This window comes from Dendrobates tinctorius, unplaced genomic scaffold, assembly GCF_039654945.1.
Source record: "Dendrobates tinctorius isolate UK_male_01 unplaced genomic scaffold, ASM3965494v1 ptg000129l, whole genome shotgun sequence".
Taxonomy (NCBI): domain Eukaryota; kingdom Metazoa; phylum Chordata; class Amphibia; order Anura; family Dendrobatidae; genus Dendrobates; species Dendrobates tinctorius.
The window spans coordinates 10,670,616-10,696,675 of NW_027361797.1; the positions used below are offsets into that span (position 1 = coordinate 10,670,616).

The 26,060-nt window shown below is 43.3% G+C and overlaps 1 protein-coding gene across 3 annotated transcripts in view; it reads left to right on the forward strand.

The window, feature by feature from the left end:
• The window catches only part of METTL22 (methyltransferase 22, Kin17 lysine), a 316,617-nt gene that overhangs the window by 92,785 nt on the left and 197,772 nt on the right, over positions 1-26,060 (forward strand). For all 3 annotated transcript variants that reach the window (XM_073542802.1, XM_073542803.1, XM_073542804.1), the window contains exon 4: positions 23,149-23,189. In XM_073542802.1, coding sequence (XP_073398903.1) covers positions 23,149-23,189 — 41 coding nt within the window. The remainder of the gene's footprint in view (positions 1-23,148; positions 23,190-26,060) is intronic.

The window sequence follows — 26,060 nt, forward strand, 5'->3', positions numbered from 1 at the left end:
AGGCGGTTTATTGTAGTACACGAAAAGACGTTTCGGTCAATGTGACCTTCAGAGATGGCCGGTGGACACCGCATCTGGAGGCACGTTTGCCCCTCTCCTATATACTGACAAGCTCATTACCTTAGAGAGATCATTCTCCTCATAACTGAAGAAGGTCACATCTCCCGACCAAGTGTGACTGCATGTATTTCTATGCAGCTGTTGCGTTTGGGTAAGGAGAGCCGACGGCCAGTTAGAGTTGTTGAGTTGCAATCACTCTCCGAGTTATACGGCTGTCTACCTCTTCCCTTTGTCTGAAACATAAAAGTCTTTATTCACAGTAGGATAAAGAACTCTGTTGTACGAAACGCATCATCTATAAAACGCCAGCTGTTTTTTTTTTAATCTGTCATGATAAATATTAATGAAGGTGACACTTTTTGAAGACTCCTGATGGATATGCTGGATTTCCTTCCTAGAATGGATTACGTACACGTGGCTGTGCAATATTCAAAGCACCCTGGAAAGCATTATACATTGCATTCATGGCGTGGTAAACCTTTATATTAAGGACTTTTTATGAAAAACTATATATAGCAATCATATAGGATGCTACAGCAGTGGTTTGGCACGCCTAGGGGAACGGACAGGTTTCCTTTCATAAATCTTTCTTGGGGGACAGTGACATTTTTTTTTTAATACAATGCTCCAAATTTTTGCTTTCCTTTTTAAATGCAGCTCCCTGGACATGGAGTTATTAAATTATCAGGAAAACCAATGACAATAAGTCCATCTTTTGCTTTATACTAAGGTCTGTCCTAGCAGTAGTTTGAGACAGCTTGTACAGTATGTGATCGTTTAAAGGGATTCTATTTATGATGGACAATGATTATTAAATCTGTGAGCCATAGTGTGCCTTTACACTGCCGGTCAGCGGACTGATAATTGCCTGGGTACACAGGTAGCACCGCACGTCAATTCTTGCAGAAAAATCGATAGTGATTGCTCTGCGTGCATACACTGTTGCAATGTGCTGCCGAGAATTATTATTTGTCAGAGACCTTTAAAAATCATTTTACCTGATGACTGAGCATCTTGCTCCCCCCCCCCGCCCCATTGATCGCCACCGTGGTCAGTTCAACTGAGTGTGGTGCCCCAGTTTAGCCTCGTTAAAGGGAATCTGTCAGTTTTTTGCTATTTAATCTGTCATCAGCATAATATAAGACAAGATAGACTGGTTTCAGACTGCCAGACTAGGTCTCACATGCAGGCCAGTCAGGCTAATCTGTGTAACTCCGCCCCTACCACTGATTGGCAGCTCGCTGACAATAGACAGTGTCTACAGGAAGCTGTCAGTCAGGGGTGTGGGCGGGGTTATACACACAGCAGCATTCTGAGCACCGCTACATCTGCGGCAGAGAAAACAGGGATTCCTGCACCATGCGGTATGGTATGTGACTGCTCTCAGACTACAGTGCAACAAATTGCTGACAGCTTCTTACTTTAAAGTAGATGAGCTAGAAATGCAGTGCTACAGGGGAAAAAAGTGCAGGATACCAGGTCGGACATTTGGCTGTCATTTATTGATGGCTTTTCCGAAGGTTAGCCCATGATTGTCCTTATTCTGAAAAAATAATGGAAGGAGCAGACCTAAATATTTGCAGTTAAAGTGGAGCTCCGACCTCTATAATGTTGTATTGGGGAAGGATTTGCTCATTTTTATAAATGACCATAGTATTCTTAATGTTTAACCAACAGATGAAAAATATTAAATTGGAAGAAAGTCCTCCATATTCTTTCTCTTGTATAATCCACAGTATAGTCTGCTCATCTGGTTTTCCTTGATCTGTTTGGTTTCTGGAGGTCCTCACCTACAATATATATAATGATTTCCGAGTCAGGGAAGTCTAATTAGTGCAGCTTTCCGGAGCATGGAAGTAACTGGGCTGAAAACCGTGCATCTATTATTAGCACCAGGATATATGGAGCGGGGACTGGTGAGACTTGACCCATCCAGGAATATATGTTCATGAATCTGCTGTTGTCTTAAATCTGTGCAAAGGTAGAGCATGAATGAATGAGCAAAAAAGTCTGACTCACGAAGACTGTCCCAAATCTTTTCTATTTACATATAGAGTATAGAAGACCCTGAGTGTCCTATTTAGGCCGAGGTCACAAATGCGAGAAACTCGCACAAGTCTCGCATGTCAATACCCGGCACTGCCGCCGGCACTCGGGACTGGAGCATGCGGCTGCATGTATTTCTATGGAGCCACACATTCCGGTCCTGAGTGCCGGCGGCAGTGTTGGGTATTGAGGTGCGAGACTCTTGCATGTTTCTCGCAAGTGTGACCCTGGCCTTAAAATAAGAGTGGACGATGTGTCCAAGATGCGGGAAAAACGATGTAGGAGTGTGTAAACATTGGGAACTACTGGAAGGGGGTAGTTGACTTGATAAAATCTGTGTTCGGAATCCATATACCGTTGGAACCCGAATCTGCATCCTTGGTCTGGATTCGGATACCACTATAGCTATCTCCCAATTGCGATTTCCCGCTAGAAAACTATTAGCACTACACTGGATAGAAGAAGTGAAATCCAAACTAAATAATGTCTTATGTATGGAAAGGTGGACATATATTAACAGAAACACCCTCATAAAATGTATAAGGATATGGGAACAATGGTTAACTACTCCGGGGATTGCATTGGAAAGCCTTCTCAGGAACACTATGATAGATCGACCTGTACATCTCTGGGTCATAAACCTGTAAAATCTCCTAACTCATCGCAAACCCCTAACTCACATACCCAAAGTGTTAGATTTTGGTTCTGGGAAATAATGTGCAACTGCTGTAATTCTCTGTATTTTGGCGCAATACACGAGCTGTCATATGGTATTCATTTATATTTGTATTCATGTATGTAAATAGTAGTAAATGAATCATGGGCGGACAAACTGCCGGTTCAGCCGGTGCAATGCATCGGGACCCAAAAGTGGAAGGGGGCCTGTTATGAATGGGTCACCGAGGAGAAAAAAGCAAAACAAGCTAAGTCACAGAAAACCAGAGAGGTTGGTAACTATGCAGATTGCAGATCCCTGATCCTACCACAACAACTAGCAGCAGCCGTGGAGCGTACCTACGAAGTTCCTAGACGCTTCGTCACAGCCAGAGGACTAAATAAGCCTGAAGCATGAAAAGGGGAAAACTAACTGCCCCAGAGCAGACCCCAAAGGAAAGACAGCCCCCACACATGTATTGACGGTGAAACAAGATGAAAGCACAAACACAGGCAGGAAAATAGGCTGAGCAAACGATGGGGCCCAAACTAACTAGAAAGGATAGGAAAGGAAAGACACTGTCTGCAATCTGCAAAAAACCCTACAAAAATAATGTCCAACACTTCTGATAGCAAAATTAACCCTGAAGTCACTAGACTTCTCCCACTATATCAGCACTCTGAAATATTCTGAGACAGAGCAGAAAGAGACCAAACTAGTAAGGGACAAAAAGCAAATTGGCAAAATACTGATAAATAAGAGTGGAAATTCAGCACAGCCCCCAGCCGGGGCTGGCTGACCACACCAAAAAAACTGAGTAGACCAACAAAATCAAGTGTGAACATTAGCAGAAAAACTTAGCTTTAGATGACTGGAACAGAGCTGAAAACCAAGAGCTGACAAGCCAGAAGGAATCACCAGCAACTGAATAGGGCGTCGGCTGTCTTAAATCCAATCTGAGACTCCTGAGGTCCAATCGTCATCCTCATTCTCAGGTGGCAGATCTCCACCGATCAAATCAGCCTCACTACCTCCTGTTACCACCAGAGGGAGTCTGGAAGGAGAACTCACAACTGTACCCCCCCTTGAGGAGGGGTCACCGAACCCTCATCCACGCCACCAGGCCGATCAGGATGGGCCCGGTGAAAAGCGCGAACCAATCTATTGGCATGAATATCGGAGGCAGAGACCCAGGAATTATCCTCCTGACCATAACCCTTCCATTTGACCAAATACTGGAGTCTCCGTCTAACCAAACGAGAATCCAATATTTTCTCTACCTCATATTCCACATTGCCTTCAACCAACACAGGGTCAGGAGGTGCTGCCATAGGAACCACTGGCTCAACAAACCTCTTCAACAGAGATTTGTTAAATACGTTATGGATCTTGAACGTGACTGGAAGAGCCAATCTAAACGAAACAGGATTAAGAATTTCCAAAATCTTATAAGGACCAATAAATCTTGGCTTAAATTTAGGAGATGCAACCTTCATAGGAATATTCTTAGACGACAAACAAACCATATCACCCACTTTAAACCGGGGACCAATGGTCCTATGCCGGTTGGAAAATCGCTGGGCCTTTTCCTGAGAGAATGACAACTTATCCACCACTTGGTCCCATATCTGCTGCATTCTCTTAACCACAGTGTCCACACCTGGGCAGGACGAAGATTCCACTTGTCCTGAAGAGAATCGAGGATGAAACCCAAAATTACAGAAAAAGGGTGACATCAAAGTGGCAGAACTAGCTCTATTGTACAGTGCAAATTCGGCCAAGGGCAAAAATGAGACCCAATCATCCTGATCAGCAGATATAAAACATCTCCAATAAGACTCCAAGGTCTGGTTTGTTCTCTCAGTCTGTCCATTGGTCTGGGGATGAAACGCGGAGAAGGATAACTGAATTCCCAGATTGGAACAAAAGGCTTTCCAGAATCTGGAAACAAACTGGACTCCTCTGTCGGACACAATGTTCTCAGGAATCCCATGTAACCGAACCACCTGTTGTAAAAACAAGGGCACCAACTCAGCGGAAGATGGCAACTTTGGGAGTGGTACAAGATGGACCATCTTCGAAAATCTATCACAAATCACCCAGATAACAGTCATTCTCTGAGAGACAGGAAGATCAGAAATAAAATCCATTGAGATATGGGTCCATGGCCTCTTGGGCACCGGCAAGGGCATCAGCAACCCACTAGAACGAGAACCGGGTTTAGACCGAGAACAAGTCCCACAGGACTGTACCAAATTCCTGACGTCACGAGATAAGGCAGGCCACCAATAGGACCGACTCACCAAATCTCTGGTACCAAAAATATCTGGATGACCAGCCAATGCGGAGCAATGAATTTCAGACTCTCTTTCTCCACTGGTCAGAAACATACAATTTTGCCATAGGGCAACGTTCAGGTTTATCCTCCTGAAATTCCTCCAGGGCGCGTCTCAAATCGGGCGAAATGGCAGAAAGAACTACCCCCTCACCTAGGATGGTACAGTAGTAGGCTCGGTCACACTAAGAGAATCGGCAAAGAAACTCCTAGAAAGGGCGTCTGCCTTAACATTCTTAGTGCCCGGAACAAAAGAGACCACAAAATTAAAACGTGTGAAAAACAAGGCCCATCTAGCCTGTCTAGGATTCAAGCGTTTGGCCGACTCCAGATAAATCAAATTCTTGTGATCGGTGAGGACCACAACTTGATGTCTAGCTCCCTCCAACCAATGTCTCCACTCCTCAAATGCCCACTTCATGGCCAACAATTCCCGATTCCCCACGTCATAGTTGCGTTCAGATGGAGAGAACTTTCGAGAAAAGAAGGCACAGGGATTCATCTTAAGGCCCCGTCACACATAGCGACTTACCAGCGATCCCGACAACGATATCAACGTGTCAGGATCGCTGGTGAATCGCTATGTGATCGCTGGTGAGCTGTCAAACAGACAGCTTCACCAGCGATTAGCACAGCGACGCAGCGCGTGCGGCATCGCTGTGTTCAGCGCTGATTCATGTCAAAAATAGAATTAAAATAAAAAATATTGTTATTCTCACCTTCCAACGTCCCGCGCAGCATTCCCGCCTCTCTCCACGCTCCAGTCCCAGTAATCCTTTGCGAGAATTACCGCGATGACGTCCGTTCTCGCGGGATTGCAAAGTCTCGCGGTCATTCTTGCAAAGGAATACTGGGACCGGAGCGTGGAGAGAGGCTGGAATGCTGCGCGGGACGTCGGAAGGTGAGAATAGTAATTTTTTTTTTTTTTTTTAAATATTTTATCGCTGATCGCTGGTCTCCCGCCTGTCACACACAGCGATGCGTGCTGGCCAGCGGGAGGTCAGCGACGAAAGAAATGTCCAGAGATTTCCCAGAGCGACCAGAGATTCCGGCAGGGGGGCCGGTCGCTGATCGCTGTCACACACAGCGATCTCGCTGGTGAGATCGCTGTTGTGTCACAAAACTTGAGACTCAGCAGTGATCTCGCTAGCGAGATCGCTATGTTTGACGGGGCCTTTAGAAGTCACAGGGTCTTTTTGGGACAAAACAGCTCCTGCACCAATCTCAGAAGCATCTACCTCCACCTGAAATGGAAGTGAGACATCAGGTTGCCGTAAAACTGGAGCTGAAGTAAATCTCTGCTTAAGCTCCTGAAATGCTGAGATAGCCTCAGGAGACCAATTCAGCACATCAGAGCCCTTCTTGGTCAGATCAGTCAGTGGTTTGACAATACCAGAAAAATTACCTATAAATTTACGATAGAAATTAGCAAAACCCAAAAACTTCTGGAGGGCCTTCAAAGAAGTAGGCTGAACCCAATCATAAATGGCCTGTACCTTGGCCGGGTCCATTTCAATAGTCGATGGAGACAAGATAAATCCCAAAAATGAAATCCTCTGTACACCAAAGAGGCATTTCGATCCCTTAGCAAACAGGGAATTCTCCCTCAAAATCCGTAACACAGTCCGAACGTGTTCCACATGAGAATCCCAATCACTAGAAAAGATCAAAATATCATCCAGATAGATGATCAAAAACTTATCCACAAAGTCACGGAAAATATCATTCATAAAGGACTGGAAGACAGATGGGCATTAGTGAGCCCAAAAGGCATCACCAGGTACTCAAAATGTCCCTCCGGAGTATTAAACGCCGTCTTCCATTCATCCCCGTGCTTGATGCGAATAAGATTATACGCCCCCCTGAGGTCAAGCTTAGTAAACCAGCAAGCACTCTTAACTCTGGAGAATAAATCAGACATCTGAGGTAATGGGTACTGATATTTAACGGTCATCTTGTAAAGGGAACGATAATCAATACACGGTCTTAATGAACCATCTTTCTTGGCCACAAAAAAAAACCAGCACCTAAAGGTGACGAGGATGGTCTAATATGACCCTTCTCCAATGACTCCTTAATGTAGGATCGCATAGCATCATGTTCGGGTACTGATAAGTTGAAAAGCCGACCCTTGGGAAATTTACACCCAGGCATCAACTCAATTGCACAGTCATAACTCCTATGAGGAGGCAAAGATGCAGACTTGCTCTCACTAAATACATCAGAAAAATCGGCTAGATAATCAGGAATATCATGAGACTGAGGAGAGGTGGAGAAAACGGGAGCGTCCCTAAGAACACACTGACAACCCCAACTCACCACAGACCCAGATTTCCAATCCAAAACTGGATTATGAGTTTGCAACCAAGGAAAACCCAGAACAATAGTATCACGCAAATTATGCAGCACCAAAAATTTACAATTTTTTTGGTGGTCTGGGGCAACTTGCATTGTCACCTGGGTCCAAAACTGAGGTTTATTCTCCGCCAAAGGAGTAGCATCAATACCCCCCAAAGAAATAGGTGTCCGCAGAGGCTTCATGGAAAAAACCACAACGTTTAGCAAAGTCCAAATCCATCAGATTCAACGCTGCTCCTGAATCCACAAAAGCCTTCGTGGAAAACGTGGATAAGGAGCAGATCAGAGTAATTGCCAAAAGAAACTTAGGTTGTATACTGCCCACAGCAAATGTGTGTTCAAAACGTTTCTCTCGTTTTGGGCAGACAGAAATAATATGAGAGGCGTCTCCACAGAAAAAACACGCCTTCTAAACTCCTGACGTTGCGCCCTAGACAAAACCCCATCACATTGCATAGGTTCAGACGTTTGTTCAAAAGGTGGCAGCACCTCCCGTGTAGTTTTATGTTCACGTAAACGCCGATCAACTTGAATGGCTAATGACATAGAATCATCCAGACCAGAGGGAACAGGAAATCCCACCATAACATCTTTTACGGTCTCTGATAAACCCTTCCGAAAGAGAGCTGCCAATGCACTATCATTCCATGTAGTAAGGACCGCCCACTTTCTGAATTTTTGACAGTATAACTCTGCAGAATCCTGACCCTGGTTTAATGCCAACAGGGTTCTCTCAGCTTGATCAACAGCATTAGGTTCATCATACAACAACCCCAAGGCTTGAAAAAATGCATCCACATTAATCAGAATAGGATTTTCAGGTGTCAGAGAAAAAACCCAATCCTGGGGATCGCCGCGCAGCAAGGAGATGACAATTTTAACCTGCTGCACAGAGCTCCCCGATGAGTTAGGCTTCAAGGCCAGAAATAATTTACAATTATTCTTAAAATTCAGAAATTTAGACCAATCCCCAGAAAACACAACAGGAGTAGGGATCTTACGTTCAGCAGCATGTGACTGAATGAGATAGGTGGAAATTCCCTGCACTTCAGCTGCCAGCTGCTCCACACAATCAGACAATTGCTTATTCTCCATTAGGAAAAAGAAAAAAAAAATCCTGCTACGGCCCCAGAGAAAAAAGAGAAAAATATATATATAAAAAAAAAAAAAATTCTGACACTTTTTTTTTAACAACTTTTTCCTGCTTTTGAGTACCCTAGATTCTGTGGTATGGCTGGTGATTCTGTTATGAATGGGTCACCGAGGAGGAAAACTAAACAAGCTAAGTCACAGAAAACCATAGAGGTTGGTAACCATGCAGATTGCAGAACCCTGATCCTAACACACAACTAGCAGCAGCCGTGGAGCGTACCTACGATGTTCCTAGACGCTTCGTCACAGCCGGAGGACTAAATAAGCCTGAAGCATGAAAAGGGGAAAACTAACTGCCCCAGAGCAGACCCCAAAGGAATAGATAGCCCCCACACAAGTATTGACGGTGAAACAAGATGAAGGCACAAACACAGGCAGGAAAATAGGCTGAGCAAACGGTGGGGCACAAACTAACTAGAGAGGAAAGGAAAGGAAAGACGCTGTCTACAACCTGCAAAAAACCCTACAAAAATAATGTCCAACACTTCTGATAGCAAAATTAACCCTGAAGTCACTAGACTTCTCCCACTATATCAGCACTCTATAATATTCTGAGACAGAGCAAAAAGAGACCAAACTAGTAAGGGACAAAAAGCAAATTGGCAAAATACTGATAAATAAGAGTGGAAATTCAGCACAGCCCCCAGCCGGGGCTGGCTGACCACACCAAAAAAACTGAGTAGACCAACAAAATCAAGTGTGAACATTAGCAGAAAAACTTAGCTTTAGATGACTGGAACAGAGCTGAAAACCAAGAGCTGACAAGCCAGAAGGAATCACCAGCAACTGAATAGGGCGTCGGCTGTCTTAAATCCAATCTGAGACTCCTGAGGTCCAATCATCATCCTCATTCTCAGGTGGCAGATCTCCACCAATCAAATCAGCCTCACTACCTCCTGTTACCACCAGAGGGAGTCTGGAAGGAGAACTCACAACTGGTGAACCAGAGAATTAACTCACAGCAGGGGCCCTTGAGCATCCAGATTGCGGGCGGCGGCAGTGTAAGGGACCCGGTATTATGCAGCATCGGCCCCTTTCACTTCCTGCTGTAATCACCTGAACACCAGAGAAAGGGAGAGAGCGGCGCGGTAGAGCAGGAGTTCAAAAAGGGATGTATCATGCAGGGAGAGATGTTGACTAATGAACGCTTTCCTCACCAGACTGAGGAGAGCGCTCACTGGCTGTTGTCTGTCCTCCTGCATGGCACGTCCCCATGGTGAGTACTCACTGGTTGTCAGGGGCCCAGGCTGCACAGCACACAGGGGACTGCAGTGGAGGAAGAGCAGGACTTAGTGTGTATTGTATTCTGCTTCCTCCACTGTTCCATTCCAGGCAGGCTGCAGCATCTAGGAGCACAGGTCAGGTGAAGATGCTCACTGCATGGGACATCTCCCAGAGGAGGTCAGGAGAGGGGATCTCACTGCACGGGGCATCTCACAGAGAGGAGGTCAGGGAAGAGGCTCACTGCACGGGACATCTCCCAGAGGAGGTCGGGGGAGGGGAGGTCCCTGCACTGGAGAGCTCTGCAGCAGCAGCAGGGAGCTGAAATCCTCTGTGCTCTGTGTCCCCATCCCCCACAGTGGGCCCTGCAGTCGTCTCCAGGCTCCAGCTTAGCTCTGCACTATGTGGCCGATCTCCATGGCTCATCTGAACCGAGCACCTGAGGTCGTAGATTATTATGTGTGTGTATCTGTGTATGTACGGTATGTGTTTGTATGTATATATGGTGTATGTCTATGTGTATGTACGGTATATGTGTGTATGTTGTGGTACAGTAGAGGGTGTTTTACCGGATGGGAGATATGTTTCTCCCAGCAGATTGATGTTTGGCCGGGATTTTCCCTAAAGACGGGAACTGCGATGTCAGGGTCACGTGATCATAGAATCATAGAATCGTAGAGTTGGAAGGGACCTCCTGGGCCATCTGGTCCAACCCCCTGCTCAAAGCAGGATTCGCTAAATCATCCCTGTCAGATGTCTGTCCAGCCTCTGTTTGAAGACTTCCATTGAAGGAGAACTCACCACTTCTCGTGGCAGCCTGTTCCACTCATTGATCACTCTAACTGTCAAAAAGTTTTTTCTAATATCTAATCTGTGTCTCCTCCCATTCAGTTTCATCCCATTGCTTCTAGTCTTTCCTTGTGCAAATGAGAATAAAGTTGATCCTTCTACAATGTGACAGCCCTTTAGATATTTGTAGACAGCAATTAAGTCTCCTCTCAGTCTTCTCTTTTGCAAACTAAACATTCCCAAATCCTGCAACCTTTCCTCATAAGACAGGGTTTGCAGACCGGTCACCATTCTGGTCGCTCTTTTCTGAACTTGCTCCAGTTTGTTGATGTCTTTTTTAAAATGTGGTGCCCAAAACTGGACACAATATTCCAGATGAGGTCTGACCAAAGAGGAGTAGAGGGAAATAATGACTTCACGTGATCTAGACTGTATGCTTCTGTTAATACATCCTAGAACTGCATTTGCCTTTTTTGCTGCTGCATCACACTGTTGACTCATATTCAGTCTGTGATCTATTAGTATACCCAAGTCTTTTTCACATGTGCTGTCACTTAGCCCTATTCCTCCCATTCTATATATGCTTTTTTCATTTTTATTGCCCAGATGTAGTACTTTGCATTTCTCCCTGTTAAAAACCATTCTGTTAGTTACTGCCCACTTCTCCAGTTTATTTAAATCTTTTTGAATCCTCTCTCTCTCTTCTCTAGTATTAGCTATCCCTCCTAGCTTTGTGACATCAGCAAATTTAATCAGTTTACCCTCAATTCCTTCATCTAAATCGTTGATAAAGATGTTGAACAATACAGGGCCCAGGACAGAGCCCTGTGGTACCCCACTTGAGACATTCTTCCAACTGGATGTGCAGCCATTTACGACCACTCTTTGGGTCCGATCACTAAGCCAGCTATGAATCCACCTAACAGTTGCCTTGTCCATTCCATACTTAGTCATTTTTTCAATAAGGATTGTATGAGAGACTTTGTCAAATACTTTGCTGAAGTCAAGATATACTATATCTACAGCATTTCCTTGATCCACCCAATCAGTGATACCGTCATAGAAGGAAATTAAGTTAGTCTGACATGACTTATTAGTTACAAACCCATGCTGACTCTGTTTGATCACTTCATTCTTATCCAGGTATTGACTTACATGTTGTTTAATAATTTGTTCAAAGATCTTTCCTGGTATAGAAGTCAGACTCACCGGCCTATAGTTGCCTGGGTCCACCTTCTTCCCCTTTTTGAATATAGGAACAACATTTGCTCTTCTCCAGTCTTCTGGCACTTCTCCTGTTCTCCAAGAATTTTCAAAGATTATGGAGAGTGGTTCAGAAATTTCTTTTGCTATCTCCTTCAGTACTCTGGGGTGTAATTCATCTGGACCTGGAGACTTGAATTCATTTAGGTTAGCTAAGTGTTTCCTCACTATCTTTCTGTTTATAGATATCCTGGATTCTTCTATTCCCTTAATAGGACAGTGAATAACAGTTGGTGTTACATTTCCTTTCTGAGAGAAAACAGATGCAAAATAGGAATTTAAAAGTTCAGCCTTCTCAACATCCTGTCTTACCATTTCATCATTTTCATCCTGTAAAAATCCTATAGCATCTTTAACTTTTCTTTTACTTTTGACATATCCCCAAAATCCTTTATTATTGCTTTTGACATCTCTTGCAAGCCTCAATTCATTTTCAGCTTTAGCTAATCTGATTTGTGCCCTGCAGATTCTGCAGACAGCATTATATTCTTCTTTAGATATGCCTCCCTCTTTCCATTTTATAAACATTTTTTTCTTCCTTTTTAGCATGTGCTTAAGTTCTGTGTTCACCCATCCTGGTTTCCTTAAATGCTTACTATTCTTCCCTCTTTTCGGAATTGTTAACAACTGTGCTTTGAGAATTTCATTTTTCAAGATTTCCCATCCTTCCTGGACATTTTTGTCTTTAAGGATATCCAGCCATTGGATCCCTCCAATTATCTTTCTGAATCCCTTAAAATCTGCCTTTCTGAAATCTAACCTTGACGTCTGAGTCTTCACAGGTCTTCCGCCTCTAGTTATCCAAAATTCTAAAATAGCATGGTCGCTACCTCCTAGGGTTCCAGCCACTTTTACCTCCTCAACCATTTCCTCCCTGTTTATAAGGATTAGATCCAAGGTAGCAGTTCCCCTTGTTTTCTCCCCTACCTTTTGGAAGATAAAGTTGTCAGCAAGAGAGGATAAGAATTTCCTTGACCTGTTAGTTTTGCCTGAGAGAGATTCCCAACAAATGTCTGGATAGTTGAAATCTCCCATGACAACTATGTCATATTTTTTGGAGAACTTGGCCATTTGATGCATAAAGAGTTCATCCATATCTTCAGCTTGCACAGGCGGCCTGTAGTAAATGCCTACAATGGTGTCCTTTCCATTGTTCTGTCCTTGTATTCTTACCCAAACAGTTTCCACAGAACTCCCAGTCTCTGAAGCTTCAATCTCTGTGCAGATATACGCATTTCTAACATACAATGCGACACCTCCTCCTCGTTTATCAAGTCTGTTTCTTGCAAATAAGTTGTATCCTTCTAGTCTTGTATTCCAATCATGTGTATCGTCCCACCAAGTTTCAGTGATTCCAATGACATCATATTTCTTTTCCTGTGTTAGTAGTTCCAATTCTCCTTGTTTGTTGCCCATGCTTTGTGCATTAGTATAGAAACATTTTAGTTTGTGATTGGTTTCTCTTTCTCCAATATTTTTATTAATTAGATTCTTTCGTCTTTGTTCTTCCTTTCCACTTCTATTAGCAGAGTTCTCAATAGCATTTGTCAGGTGTATGGCTTTTTCTGGTCTTTTGCTTCCCTTCCCATGTTGTTCTAGTTTAAAGCTCTCCTTACAAGTGTAGCAAGGCGACTTCCAAATACATGCTTTCCAGTCTTCGTAAGGTGCACCCCATCTCTAGCATGTAGTCCATCGTATAAGTAGTTCACTCCGTGATCCAGAAATCCAAATCGTTGCTGACGGCACCATCGACGTAGCCAGTTGTTCACCTGCAGAATCTTATTCCACCTCCTTGTTCCATGGCCATCCACTGGGAGGATGGAAGAGAAGACCACCTGCGCTCCCAGTTCTTTCACTTTCTTGCCTAAGTCTTCAAAGTCTCTGCAGATGGTTTCCAGGTCGTTTCTTGCGGTGTCATTTGTCCCCACATGTAGTAGCAGGAATGGGTAGTCATCTGTAGGTCTGAAGAGTCCTGATATCCTGTCAGACACATCTTTAATTTTTGCACCTGGAAGACAGCACATTTCTCTTGAAGTTATATCCGGTCTGCAGATAGCTGCAGATCAGCCCATGTAATGTCTACCTCACTGGTGGGAGGGGTTAGGCCCAATGTAATGGAGGTTGGTAATTGCCACAGAGTGAGTGTGTTTCTGGATGCTACAGGAACTTGTGTGGATTCAGCCTGAAACTTGTATACAGGATCCCCATGCTGCAGCACTATAGCAGCAAGACTCGGAAGAACCCCGGGAATGGCACCTGGCGGATGCCACAGGACCTGGCAGCCGCTTAGTTACGCCCGTCCCGTGCAAGGGGTGAGTCTGGGACTAGTGGTTCTCCAAGCTGGAGTATGTGTTTGGTTTTCCTTATGTTCTGTTAAGCTGCTGGTTACTTAGTGACATTAAAACCACTGGAATTGGACTTTTTGCCTGTGTGTTGCCTCGTTACTGCCGCCCGTCTATTGCCGACCAGAGCGAATCCCTACAATGTATATATGGTGTATGTCTATGTGCATGTATGTACGGTATATGTATATGTAGATACTATATGTTTATATAAGTGTGTGTATATGTACGGTATATGTGTATGTATGTGTATACTATGTGTATATAAGCGTGTGTGTATGTACGGTATAGTTATGTACAGTGTATGTATCTATGGTATGTATATGTGTGTGTATGTACGATATATCTCTGTATATGTATGGTATGTGTATGTATGTACTGTATATATGTGTTTGTGTGTATGTATGGTGTATTATGTTATGTGTGTGTATGCATATACGGTATATGTATGTGTATCTGTGTGTATGTATGGTGTATGTATCTATGGTATGTGTGTGTATGTACGATATATCTCTGTGTATGCATGTATGGTGTATGTACTGTATATAAGTGTTTATCTGTGGGTATGTATGGTGTATGTATGTATGTTTTGTATATGTGTGTATGCATGTACAGTATATGTGTGTATATATGGTGTGCGTATGTGTATGCATGTACGGTATGTGTATCTGTGTGTGTTTGTATGTACGGTATATGTACAGTGGGGCAAAAAAGTATTTAGTCAGTCAGCAATAGTGCAAGTTCCACCACTTAAAAAGATGAGAGGCGTCTGTAATTTACATCATAGGTAGACCTCAACTATGGGAGACAAACTGAGAAAAAAAAATCCAGAAAATCACATTGTCTGTTTTTTTTTCATTTTATTTGCATATTATGGTGGCAAATAAGTATTTGGTCAGAAACAAAATTTCATCTCAATACTTTGTGATATATCCTTTGTTGGCAATGACAGAGGTCAAACGTTTTCTGTAAGTCTTCACAAGGTTGCCACACACTGTTGTTGGTATGTTGGCCCATTCCTCCATGCAGATCTCCTCTAGAGCAGTGATGTTTTTGGCTTTTCGCTTGGCAACACGGACTTTCAACTCCCTTCAAAGGTTTTCTATAGGGTTGAGATCTGGAGACTGGCTAGGCCACTCCAGGACCTTGAAATGCTTCTTACGAAGCCACTCCTTCGTTGCCCTTGCGGTGTGCTTTGGATCATTGTCATGTTGAAAGACCCAGCCACGTTTCATCTTCAATGCCCTTGCTGACGGAAGGAGGTTTGCACTCAAAATCTCACGATACATGGTCCCATTCATTCTTTCATGTACCCGGATCAGTCGTCCTGGCCCCTTTGCAGAGAAACAGCCCCAAAGCATGATGTTTCCACCACCATGCTTTACAGTAGGTATGGTGTTTGATGGATGCAACTCAGTATTCTTTTTCCTCCAAACACGACAAGTTGTGTTTCTACCAAACAGTTCCAGTTTGGTTTCATCAGACCATAGGACATTCTCCCAAAACTCCTCTGGATCATCCAAATGCTCTCTAGCAAACTTCAGACGGGCCCGGACATGTACAGGCTTAAGCAGTGGGACACGTCTAGCACTGCAGGATCTGAGTCCATGGTGGCGTAGTGTGTTACTTATGGTAGGCCTTGTTACATTGGTCCCAGCTCTCTGCAGTTCATTCACTAGGTCCCCCCGCGTGGTTCTGGGATTTTTGCTCACCGTTCTTGTGATCATTGTGACCCCACGGGGTGGGATTTTGCGTGGAGCACCAGATCGAGGGAGATTATCAGTGGTCTTGTATGTCTTCCATTTTCTAATTATTGCTCCCACAGTTGATTTCTTCACTCCAAGCTGGTTGGCTATTGCAGATTCAGTCTTCCCAGCCTGGTGCAGGGCTACAATTTTGTTTCTGGTGTCCTTTGACAGCTCTTTGGTCTTCACCATAGTGGAGTTTGGAGTCAGACTGCTTGAGGGTGTGCACAGGTGTCTTTTTATACTGATAACAAGTTTAAACAGGTGCCATTACTACAGGTAATGAGTGGAGGAAAGAGGAGACTCTTAAAGAAGAAGTTACAGGTCTGTGTGAGCCAGAAATCTTGATTGCTTGTTTCTGACCAAATACTTATTTTCCACCATAATATGCAAATAAAATGAAAAAAAAACAGACAATGTGATTTTCTGGATTTTTTTTTTCTCAGTTTGTCTCCCATAGTTGAGGTCTACCTATGATGTAAATTACAGACGCCTCTCATCTTTTTAAGTGGTGGAACTTGCACTATTGCTGACTGACTAAATACTTTTTTGCCCCACTGTATGTACGATATATGTGTGATCCAGTAGATCATGAATAACTTGCTGATTACTGGGGATTCAACTACTGGGCCCCCAGCTCTATTCATTATCTATAGAGCTGCTGAGCACTGCGCTCGGCTATTACCATCAGTTCCATAGACAATGAATAGAGCAGAAAGAACCAGATGATACAGGCACCAGACATAAAATGTAATATATACATTGTTGGGCTCTGCCACGAGGAGTCGCTCTGCACACTTTCTGTCATGTGCCAACTAAAGTGTCAGCCATGTCTGCAGTGTTCTAGTCACTGACATAGCGGACACTAGTTGTCACCTGACTGCAAGACTGACTGCCCTGGAGCCAGCAGAGCTGCATGATAGCGGATATATATATATTTATGTATTGCACACACAGTATATATATCCATCTCAGTGAAAAAATATAAATAAATATATTTTTTAGATGTGTGGGGGCCCAAATATAACTTTTACTATTGGGCCTTGTGATTGCTACGTACGCCCCTGCTTGCAGGGCAGTAATAATGAGGGCAATCTGCCTTGTTTCTCGGAGCCCGAGGCTCCAGGGGTCCCATTGCCAGATTGCTCTCATCATAAGAATCGTAGCGGGCAGGGAGGGGGGCCCAGACACATTTCTTGCACAGGGGCCCCAAGCTGTCAGTGTCCGCCCCTGAAGTGAGTGATAATACCTACAATGACTGTTCATATGAACCATTTTTTATTTGGTTTGTAATGAAGTATATGTTTTTGTTTTAATTGTGTGTTTGCTCTATTTAGTTTTGATGGATTCTAAAAACAATCAAAATGCGGCTCTATATTGATGTTTTTCACAATAAAAAATTATCTGCAATGTGATTTTTCTGGATTTTTTTTTTTTCTTTAGATTGTCTCACAGCTGAAGTGTACTTTTTTTGTGCTCCAAGCTGACATTTTTATTGATACCATTTTGATGTGGATACTATCTCTTGATCGCCCGTTATTGCATTTTAGTCCCATGTTGCGCGACCAAAAAAAAGTAATTCTGTCGTTTTGAAATTTTTTTTCTCGTTACACCATTTAGTGATTGGGTTAATTCTTTTTTATATTGATAGATCGGGCGATTCTGAATGAGGCGATACCAAATATGTGTATATTTGATTTTTTTAATTTGAGTTGTGCAAAAGGGGGGTGATGTGAACTTTTATATTTTTTTAAATTTTTTTAAATATTTTTAAAACCCTTTTTTTTTTTACTTTTTGTCTATGTATAGCAGAAATGCTTACTTGATATGAGCGCCAAACACCAGGCAGCGCTCAAAGCAATCTGTCAATGACAAACTATAGAGGTCTGCTGCAGTCTTCTGGTTATCATGCAGACCCATTGGTGACTCGCGATCATGTGGCAGGGTCACCGATGGGCGGGATTAACAACGCTTCCAGTGAGCACGAGTTAAATGCCGCTGTCAGAGATTGACAGCGGCATTTAACTAGTTAACAGCCACAGGTGGATCATGATTCCACCCACAGCTGTTGCAGGCACATGTCAGCTGTATAGATCAGCTGACATGTGCCTGGAAAGGTGCGGGCTCCGGTGCTGACAGAGGGAGTCTGACATGGACATACTATTACACCCAACATATATACAGGGTGGGCCATTTATATGGATACACCTAGGTGGGCCGACTTCAAAATGGCCGACATGGTCACCACCCATCTTGAAAAGTTTTCCCCCTCTCATATACTAATGTGCCAGAAACAGGACGTTGATATCACCAACCATTCCCATTTTATTTAGGTGTATCCATATAAATGGCCCACCCAGGTCTAACTTTATAAATGGCCCACCTGTATATATAATTATTATATATAGTTTTTTATTAAATGGTTACACCTTGACAAACCAGATATCACTCAGTTATTGCAGAATTCCCCTATTTTGAAAGATGCTCCAATACATTTAATCATTTGGGTGATTTTCTGTTTTTCATTTTGTTGTTTCCTCCCCTTCTTCTAAGAGCCATAACTTTTTATGTTTCTGTCAGTATGGCCGTATGAGGGCTTATTTTTTGCGTGAACAATTGTACTTTTGGATGATACCATTTATTTGTACCACATAGTGTACTGGAAAACTGGGAAACAATTCCAAGTGCAGTGAAATTGCAAAAAAGTGCAATTCTACAATTGTTTTTTGAGTTTATTTACCATGTTCGCTGTTTAGTAAAACTGACCTGGCAATACGATTCCCCAGTTCAGTACGAGCACGCACATACCAAATATGTATAGGGTTTTTTTTAGTTCAGGTGGTCAAAAAAAAATTCAGAAATTCGTTTTTAATGTTTTTTGCATCTGTAGCCATTTTCTGAGACCCATAGCATTTTCATTTATTGAGATCTATAGCAGGGTGATAGGTTATTTTTTTTGTGCCCTAAGCTGACATTTTTATTGATACCATTTTTATGTTTTTTAACTTTTATTTAGTAGCTCCCTTAGGAGATTTGAAACAGGGATCATTCGATCGTCTGTTCTATACATAGCAGTACTTCAGCCCTGGTAGGTATAGCAAAAATCACAATCTTCTATGAACGCCGTCCAGTAGTAGGTTGATGACAGGAACAGGGTTCTCCTACAGACCTCTGGCTGTCATGACAACCCATCGGCGTCCTGCCCCCAGCTTCCCCCCTCAGCTCAGTGTGTTCCGGCTGGTGAGGAGAGTGGTTGCATCACTGATGTGACTGCTCTTCAAACCAACCGGATCGTCGTGGGACAGATATGGATTATTTTCTTGTTGGACAGGTGAGGAATATGGTGTTTTTTTGGTTTCATGTCAGCTGACATTACAAAGTGGACACCAACCCCACAACTATTATCCCACTTGCCACAGGACCAGGGCAAGTAGGAAGAGCTGGCCACGGGGCCAGAGTAGGAGCATCTGATAGATGCTCCTTTTCTGGAGTGGCTTCTGCCTGCTATTTTTAGGCTGGGGAAAATATTCATGGCCTCTTCCCAGTCTAAGAATACCAGCCTTAAGGCTGTCTGCTTCAGCTTGGCTGGTTGTAAAAAATATGGGGACCATACTATGTTTTTTTTTTTAATTTATTGCTATCAGCAAAAGCAGGAGTATGATGATTAGAGTAATACTCTCATCAGCCGACGCCTATCACCAGCAGTAACCTTTTTAGCGCCAGTCAAAACTGCTGGCTCACACGCTGTCTTCTGTATGACAGTTTAGGAACCGCAATGCTCTGACCGGCAGTAACTAACTTACCGCCAATCAGAGTCTGTGTTTCTCGCTGTCATACAGATGGCAATGTGGGAAATGCCCAATGCCCAGGCTGCCGAACCCGAACAGTAACACGGACTTCCTTGAGAAGTCCATGTCAGGGTCCGTGCACTGACACTAGGTGTTTGGTACGGACCCCGAACTTTACCGTTCGAGTTCGCCCATCACTACTTGTGATATGACTGGCTGGTCTATGATAATCAAAAATGCCTGGCTATAGCAATTGTCTCCCTCTCAGCACAAATATCAAACAATATTTCCTCCAGTTATCTGTCATTGCGGCCTCTTGCTGTAGGATTTCCTGTGTTCAGTACGTGCCCTTTCCAACCTGCACAATGGTGGGTTTAAATTATTATCATTATGTTTTTATCGTTATAAGTCAGGCACTAGACTTTGCCATGGAGGAAGGCTGTGTAACTGATATCTGGTAAATGACTCGGCAATTATTTTGAATGTATCCATTAAAGATGTGACATTTTTATGCATATAAAAGTGACTAATATTATCCGATATTAAATACAATGAAATTCCCTTAATTCAGCCCTTGATAATCTCCATTGTACCATTACTTTCTGCACAGAATTGTAATATATTATCGCTCCCAACATTCTTACCAAATGATTGACAAGACCAGAAGATAATTATCAGATATTGTACTATTAGAGCTTGTATTCTAAAAGTTCTTTCCACGCTGACAGATTTCTAAAGGTGCTATTGACATGAAATTCTCACCAGATGTCAGTTACAACTCATCCAGTCCACACAGGTATCGAAAACAAACCATAGATGTACATAACTTATTTTATTTGTAATATTGAGAAATGACACAGGGAAAATACTGAAATGTATTAAATACTTTGCACAAAATCCTTTGTTTATGATGACTGCTTCCAGATGCTCCTGTGTGGAGAAACTAGTCGCATGCATTACTCAGGTTTGATGTTGGCTCATTCTTAGGCTACGGCCATACTATTAGTATTTGTTCAGTATTTTTTCTCAGCATTTGTGAGCCGAAACCAGGTGAGGAACAATCAGAGGACAAGGTATAATAGAAACAAGTGCACCAATTCTGCATGTTTGACCCACTCCGGGTTTTGGCTTACAAATACTGATGTGAAATACTGATTAATTACTGATAATGTGGCCGTAGCCTTAGGGCCCCTTTACATTTAGCGATGCACCAGCGATCCCGACCAGCGATATGACCCGGTCAGGATCGCTGGTGCATCGCTAAATGGTCGCTAGTGAGCTGCCAAACAGGCAGATCTCCGCAGCGATGCAGCAGCGGTTGTTACTTACCTGTCAGACGCGGCGATGAAGACGTCCTCCGCCCGCGTCCACGCGTCGCTTGTCGGCGCCAGCAGGAAGCCCAGAAGGAAGCTGCCGCTGAGAAATGGACCAGCCCGATCTCGCGCGATCACCGATAACCAGCAGGGGAGCCGGTCGGAGGTAAGTATCACATGTAGCGATATCGCTAGCAATATCGCTGCTGCGTCACAAAATCGGTGACGCTTTAGCGATATTGCTGGCGATATCGCTATGTGTAAAGCCCCCTTTACACACAAACACTCATCAAATCCTGAAGGTCCCGTGGGCTCCTTCTATGAACTCTGAGCTTTAGTTCCTTCCATACATATTCTATTGGACTCAGATCAGGTGATTGGCTGGCTGGGCCATTCTAACAGCTTTTTTGTCTTTCTCTGAAACTATTTGTTTCCATGATGTGCGTTTGGGATCATTGTCTTGCTGAAATATCCATCTTTTTCATCTTTACATCCTGGTAAATGACAGCAGATTTTTATCAATGCTGTCTCTGTGCATTTGTCCACTCATCCTTCCTTCAATTATGACGTTTCCTAGCAGAAAAGCAGCCCCACATCGTGATGTTCCTACCTCCAAACTGAACTATTATGGGTTTTTTGGGGTGATATACAGTGCCTTTTGTCCTCCAAATATGGTGTGTATTATGGCATTCAAAGACTTCAATTTTGGTCTTCTCTGACCAGACTATAATCTCCAAGTATTTCACAGGTTTGTCTAAATGTTGAGTAAACTTTAAACTGTCTTGAACATGCTTTTTGTTAAGCATTGGAGGTTGCGTTTTAAACGTGCACAGGCCAAGTGTAACGGGGTTACCACAACAGAGAGGAGCCAGAAGACTGTTGTCTGATTGCTCCTACTCCTGCTCTGAAAAGAAGTGGTGTTAATGGTGTTAATTTCTTTAGGCAGAACAGTGGTTAATCAGCGATGTTGGGTGCTCTGGAAGTCTGAGCTCTCTGAGCTCAGTTAGCCACTCACATCCCCTTTATAATCTGAGTCCTGATTCAAACCCATGTAAGAGCTAGCTTATGCTGCATGGCTTGGAGGAGAGGTGTTTATATGGGAAGGAGTTTGGAGGAATTATCTTTGACTGTTGCGTGATTTGTAAGTGTGATAATTCCCTTCCCTCTTTGAACTTTGGTTTTGTTCACTCCTTCACTCCCCAGTGCATTCCTCTGTATATGTGAGTGGATATTTGTATGCTTGGTATTTTCTGTTACCCCTTGTACGTGTTGCCTTGTTCGTCGGGTTGGTGTACTGCGGTGCACGACAGCCCCCCTTTTCCCTGAGTTGTGGAAGAGAACAGATGGAGGGATGATTCAGGAGATAAGGCAAGAGTGGTGGCTCAGGTGGCCCTGGGCACCTGGACAAATCTTCTCATACTTCTTTTTATTCCTCTGCCTGAAAATCTGCGGGAAGCACCAGGTGGCGGCCAGTTTATGATGAAATTATGTTGTCAATGGAACACATGAGTGTGTTTTGCAACAATAAGGTTGCAAAGGTCTTGAGACTGTTCACTGCTTTTACCCATCATGAGATGTTTCTTGTGTGGCACCTTGGTAATGAGACACCTTTTTTTTTTATAGGCCATCAGTTGAGCTTGCTGATATTATTTTACACTAAGTGGCAGGATTACTTTCTAATTACTGATAATTTCAGCTGGTGTCATGACTTTCCATGGCTTTTTGCACCTGTTTCTTCATGCGTTCATTACTTTCTCCCTGTTTTATTTCTCGTTATTACATGTAACTTAGTTTATGGACATCTATGGTTTGATTTCTTTGCCATTGTGGATTGGATGGGTTGTTACCGACATCTGGTGAGTTTCATGTCAATAGCACCATTAGAAATATATTTACTTAACTATTGAATATGTGATCAATTTTGCATTTCACCCTCTGTATACATATGATTATCTATATAGATAAATAGATATACATTATGCTTTTTTATGGTATGTACGGTAATTATCCAGAATTTCTGTGTATGCAGAATTTCAGGTCTCATTTGATGCTGGTTAATAGTCCTGCTATTTCCATTGCAGAGCACACCATGGCCACGCCATTAGAAGATGTTGGTAAACAGGTGGGTAAGGAGTTGATTTTTGTAGGAATTTAATTTTTTACAACGTATTTTAATGATTTTACATATTTTATTCATGAACAACAGCAAAAAAAAAATGTTTATGGAAAGCAGTGCCTCCCTTCGTCTCTGTTCACACCATATTTGTGCTGAACTTGTAGCCTTGTGGTTGTAGTGGTTTCTCATACGGTTGCATATCTTGGCCATTGATTCCCACTATATAAAAAAGGACCTGCTTTTGGCAGTACATGCATTTAGCCTATTGCATGTACATTTCCCATGACTTTTTGACACCAAGTGTTGTTTTTTTTTTTTTTTTTGTGACTCAATGTCAGATGCTAGTGTCTGGGGCAAGGCTACTATCATGCTCCGCTTGAAAGAAATAATGTTTCCTTACTACCCCCTCCAAAAGCAATCATGCCAAGCCACGTAAAGCAAAATAAAGTTTTTACTTGCCTAATCTGAGCAACTGAGTCCTCTCCTTCTCTATTCACAAAGTGGGCTGGCCCTTCTGGCGCCATCCAGTGACATAATTTCGGTGTTTGCCTTGGTACGGTGAAGTCATGTAGGACTGCTGCCTACAGGATAGTGTAGGAACGGGGAGATTATAACGTCATGCCCTACCACCGGACGCAACTGTATCTTTCATATTGACATCAGTATAGTTCAAAGTGATGCTCACCGGGAGATCTACGGCATAGGGCACCCAGCCAGAATTCAGGCATGATCTTCAGTGCTGGTGATGCCACCCCCAAAGAGTTCTATGGTTCCTACATCCACCCGTGCTCGTCCAACTACTGGCTGTTCAGTGAGAAAAGTATAGTACAGTGCCCCACACACATTTGTGTCTCAGAAGGTGCAAGCAAGATACATGCCGGCAAGTGTCCAGGAATTGGTGTCATAACCCTGACACACTGCTCCAATTGTAGAACGGTGCACATATGTATTCGTGTCTGCCATCACTAAAGGGTAAGAGGCAAAGCTGTCAAACCTCTTCCAATAGGAAGTTTCGCTAAGCTTTCATGGTTTCCTGATTTTTATTTTTGTGCCAACAAGACAGTTGACCAGCTTCCCTGAAGTAGACTGTTAAATGGCTTTTACACTTTGCTAATGTGTTAATTATTATTATTTTTAAACCTAGCCTACTCATCTAAATATTGTACATTGATCTATTGCAGCTAAGCAAAATTAATGAGGTTATTAATTAGTTAACCTTGTGATCGGAATATGTAAAGCCCACTGCCATGTCACCTCTTAGTTGATCCCTATCCTGTATGATGCAGCAACCACCCCCGCACGACTGTGCCAGCAGGGGTAGCAGCGTAGGTACCCCATAGCACCATTTCTGCAAGGCAGAGCCCCCACGACTCCAGGTCACACCACCCCACAGTCACAGCTACAATGACCACCACACAACTCCAAGTGACTACATTGTCTCGGACAAAAACTTAAGAGCAATACTGGCGGGAATCCTCTTGCAGTCTCCTTTTAATTTGATAACACCAGGGCCGAGTGGGAGGAGTGCTGGTGCCAAGTAAAATCCCAAAAGTTATGGGGACAGTAAAATGCCGTATGCTACAATTGTAGAAAAAAAGATCTGGACTGCTCGTCCAAAAATCATACATTGCTCTATTACAGCAAAGCAAAATTCATGAGGTTGTTAGTTAACATTGCGATCGACATGTATAAAGCCCTCTGACATGTCGCCTCTTATAGGGTCCCCAGCCTGGAAGATGCAGAGCCGTGCGGCAGCAACCAGCACTTTCACCCTGCACTAGCAGGGGGGAGCGACCCAAGAGTCCCCCTACACCCACGCTGCAAGGCAAAGGTCCCATGGCTCTAAGTCACACCACCACACAAGCACCGCATCGCGGCAGCAATAGTCCCACACCACTATATTTTATTTGTTGCAGTGATAGCAATTGAGCACTGTAGTGCAAATGTTATGTTCACATGCAAAAATAATAAAAACAATTAGAAACTAATAAAACCATTAAAAAATAAGGCTTTTCAGCCATATAGGCCTTTATCAGCTGCCTAATATAATGTGTCTGTTATGGACCATTTATACACACGTGGTCAAAATTGTTGGTACCCTTCTTTTAATGACAGAAAAACCCACAATGGTGACAGAAATACGGTAACTTGAGGCTATGTGCACACGTGCGGAATTCCTGCGGATTTTATGCATTTTTGTCGCGTTTTTTCTCCGCAAAAACCCATAAAATAAGCAACCCATTGAATTCAATGGCATTCCGCACATGCTTTGCTAATGCTGCGAAGCGGAATCGCATCGCGGAAAACTACGCAGCAGGCTCATTCTTTTTGTGGAATCGCGGGAATTCTGCACACATATGAATGCATTGTTCCGCTTACTTTCCGCATGTGGCTATGCCCTCCATGCGCAAAGTAAGCGGAAAATGTGCGGATGGTACCCGGGTCTGGAGGTAAGGAGATTGTCCTCCGTGCCCTGGGTACCATATCCCTGTTAAAAAAAGAATTAAAATAAAAAATCGTGATATTCTCACCTTCGGCATCCCCCACAGCTTTCCCAGGCCTCAGCGATGCTCCCGCCAAGTCTCGTTCCCAGTGATGACCTTTCGTGATGTAGCGGTCTTTTACCTTTAACATGTTCCTCTATAATTTTCTTTCTAATCTCCTGAGACAACCCTTTCCTTCGCTTCCTCTGGTCCATGTTGAGTGTGATACACACCATGTCACCATACAGCACAGTGAGTATCTGTAGCCCTCTATACAGGCCCACTCACTGATTACAAGATTGTAGACACCTGTGATGCTAATTAGTGGACTCATCGCAATTTAACATGTCCCTTTTGTCATATTATTTTCAGGAGTACCATCATTTCTGTCCAG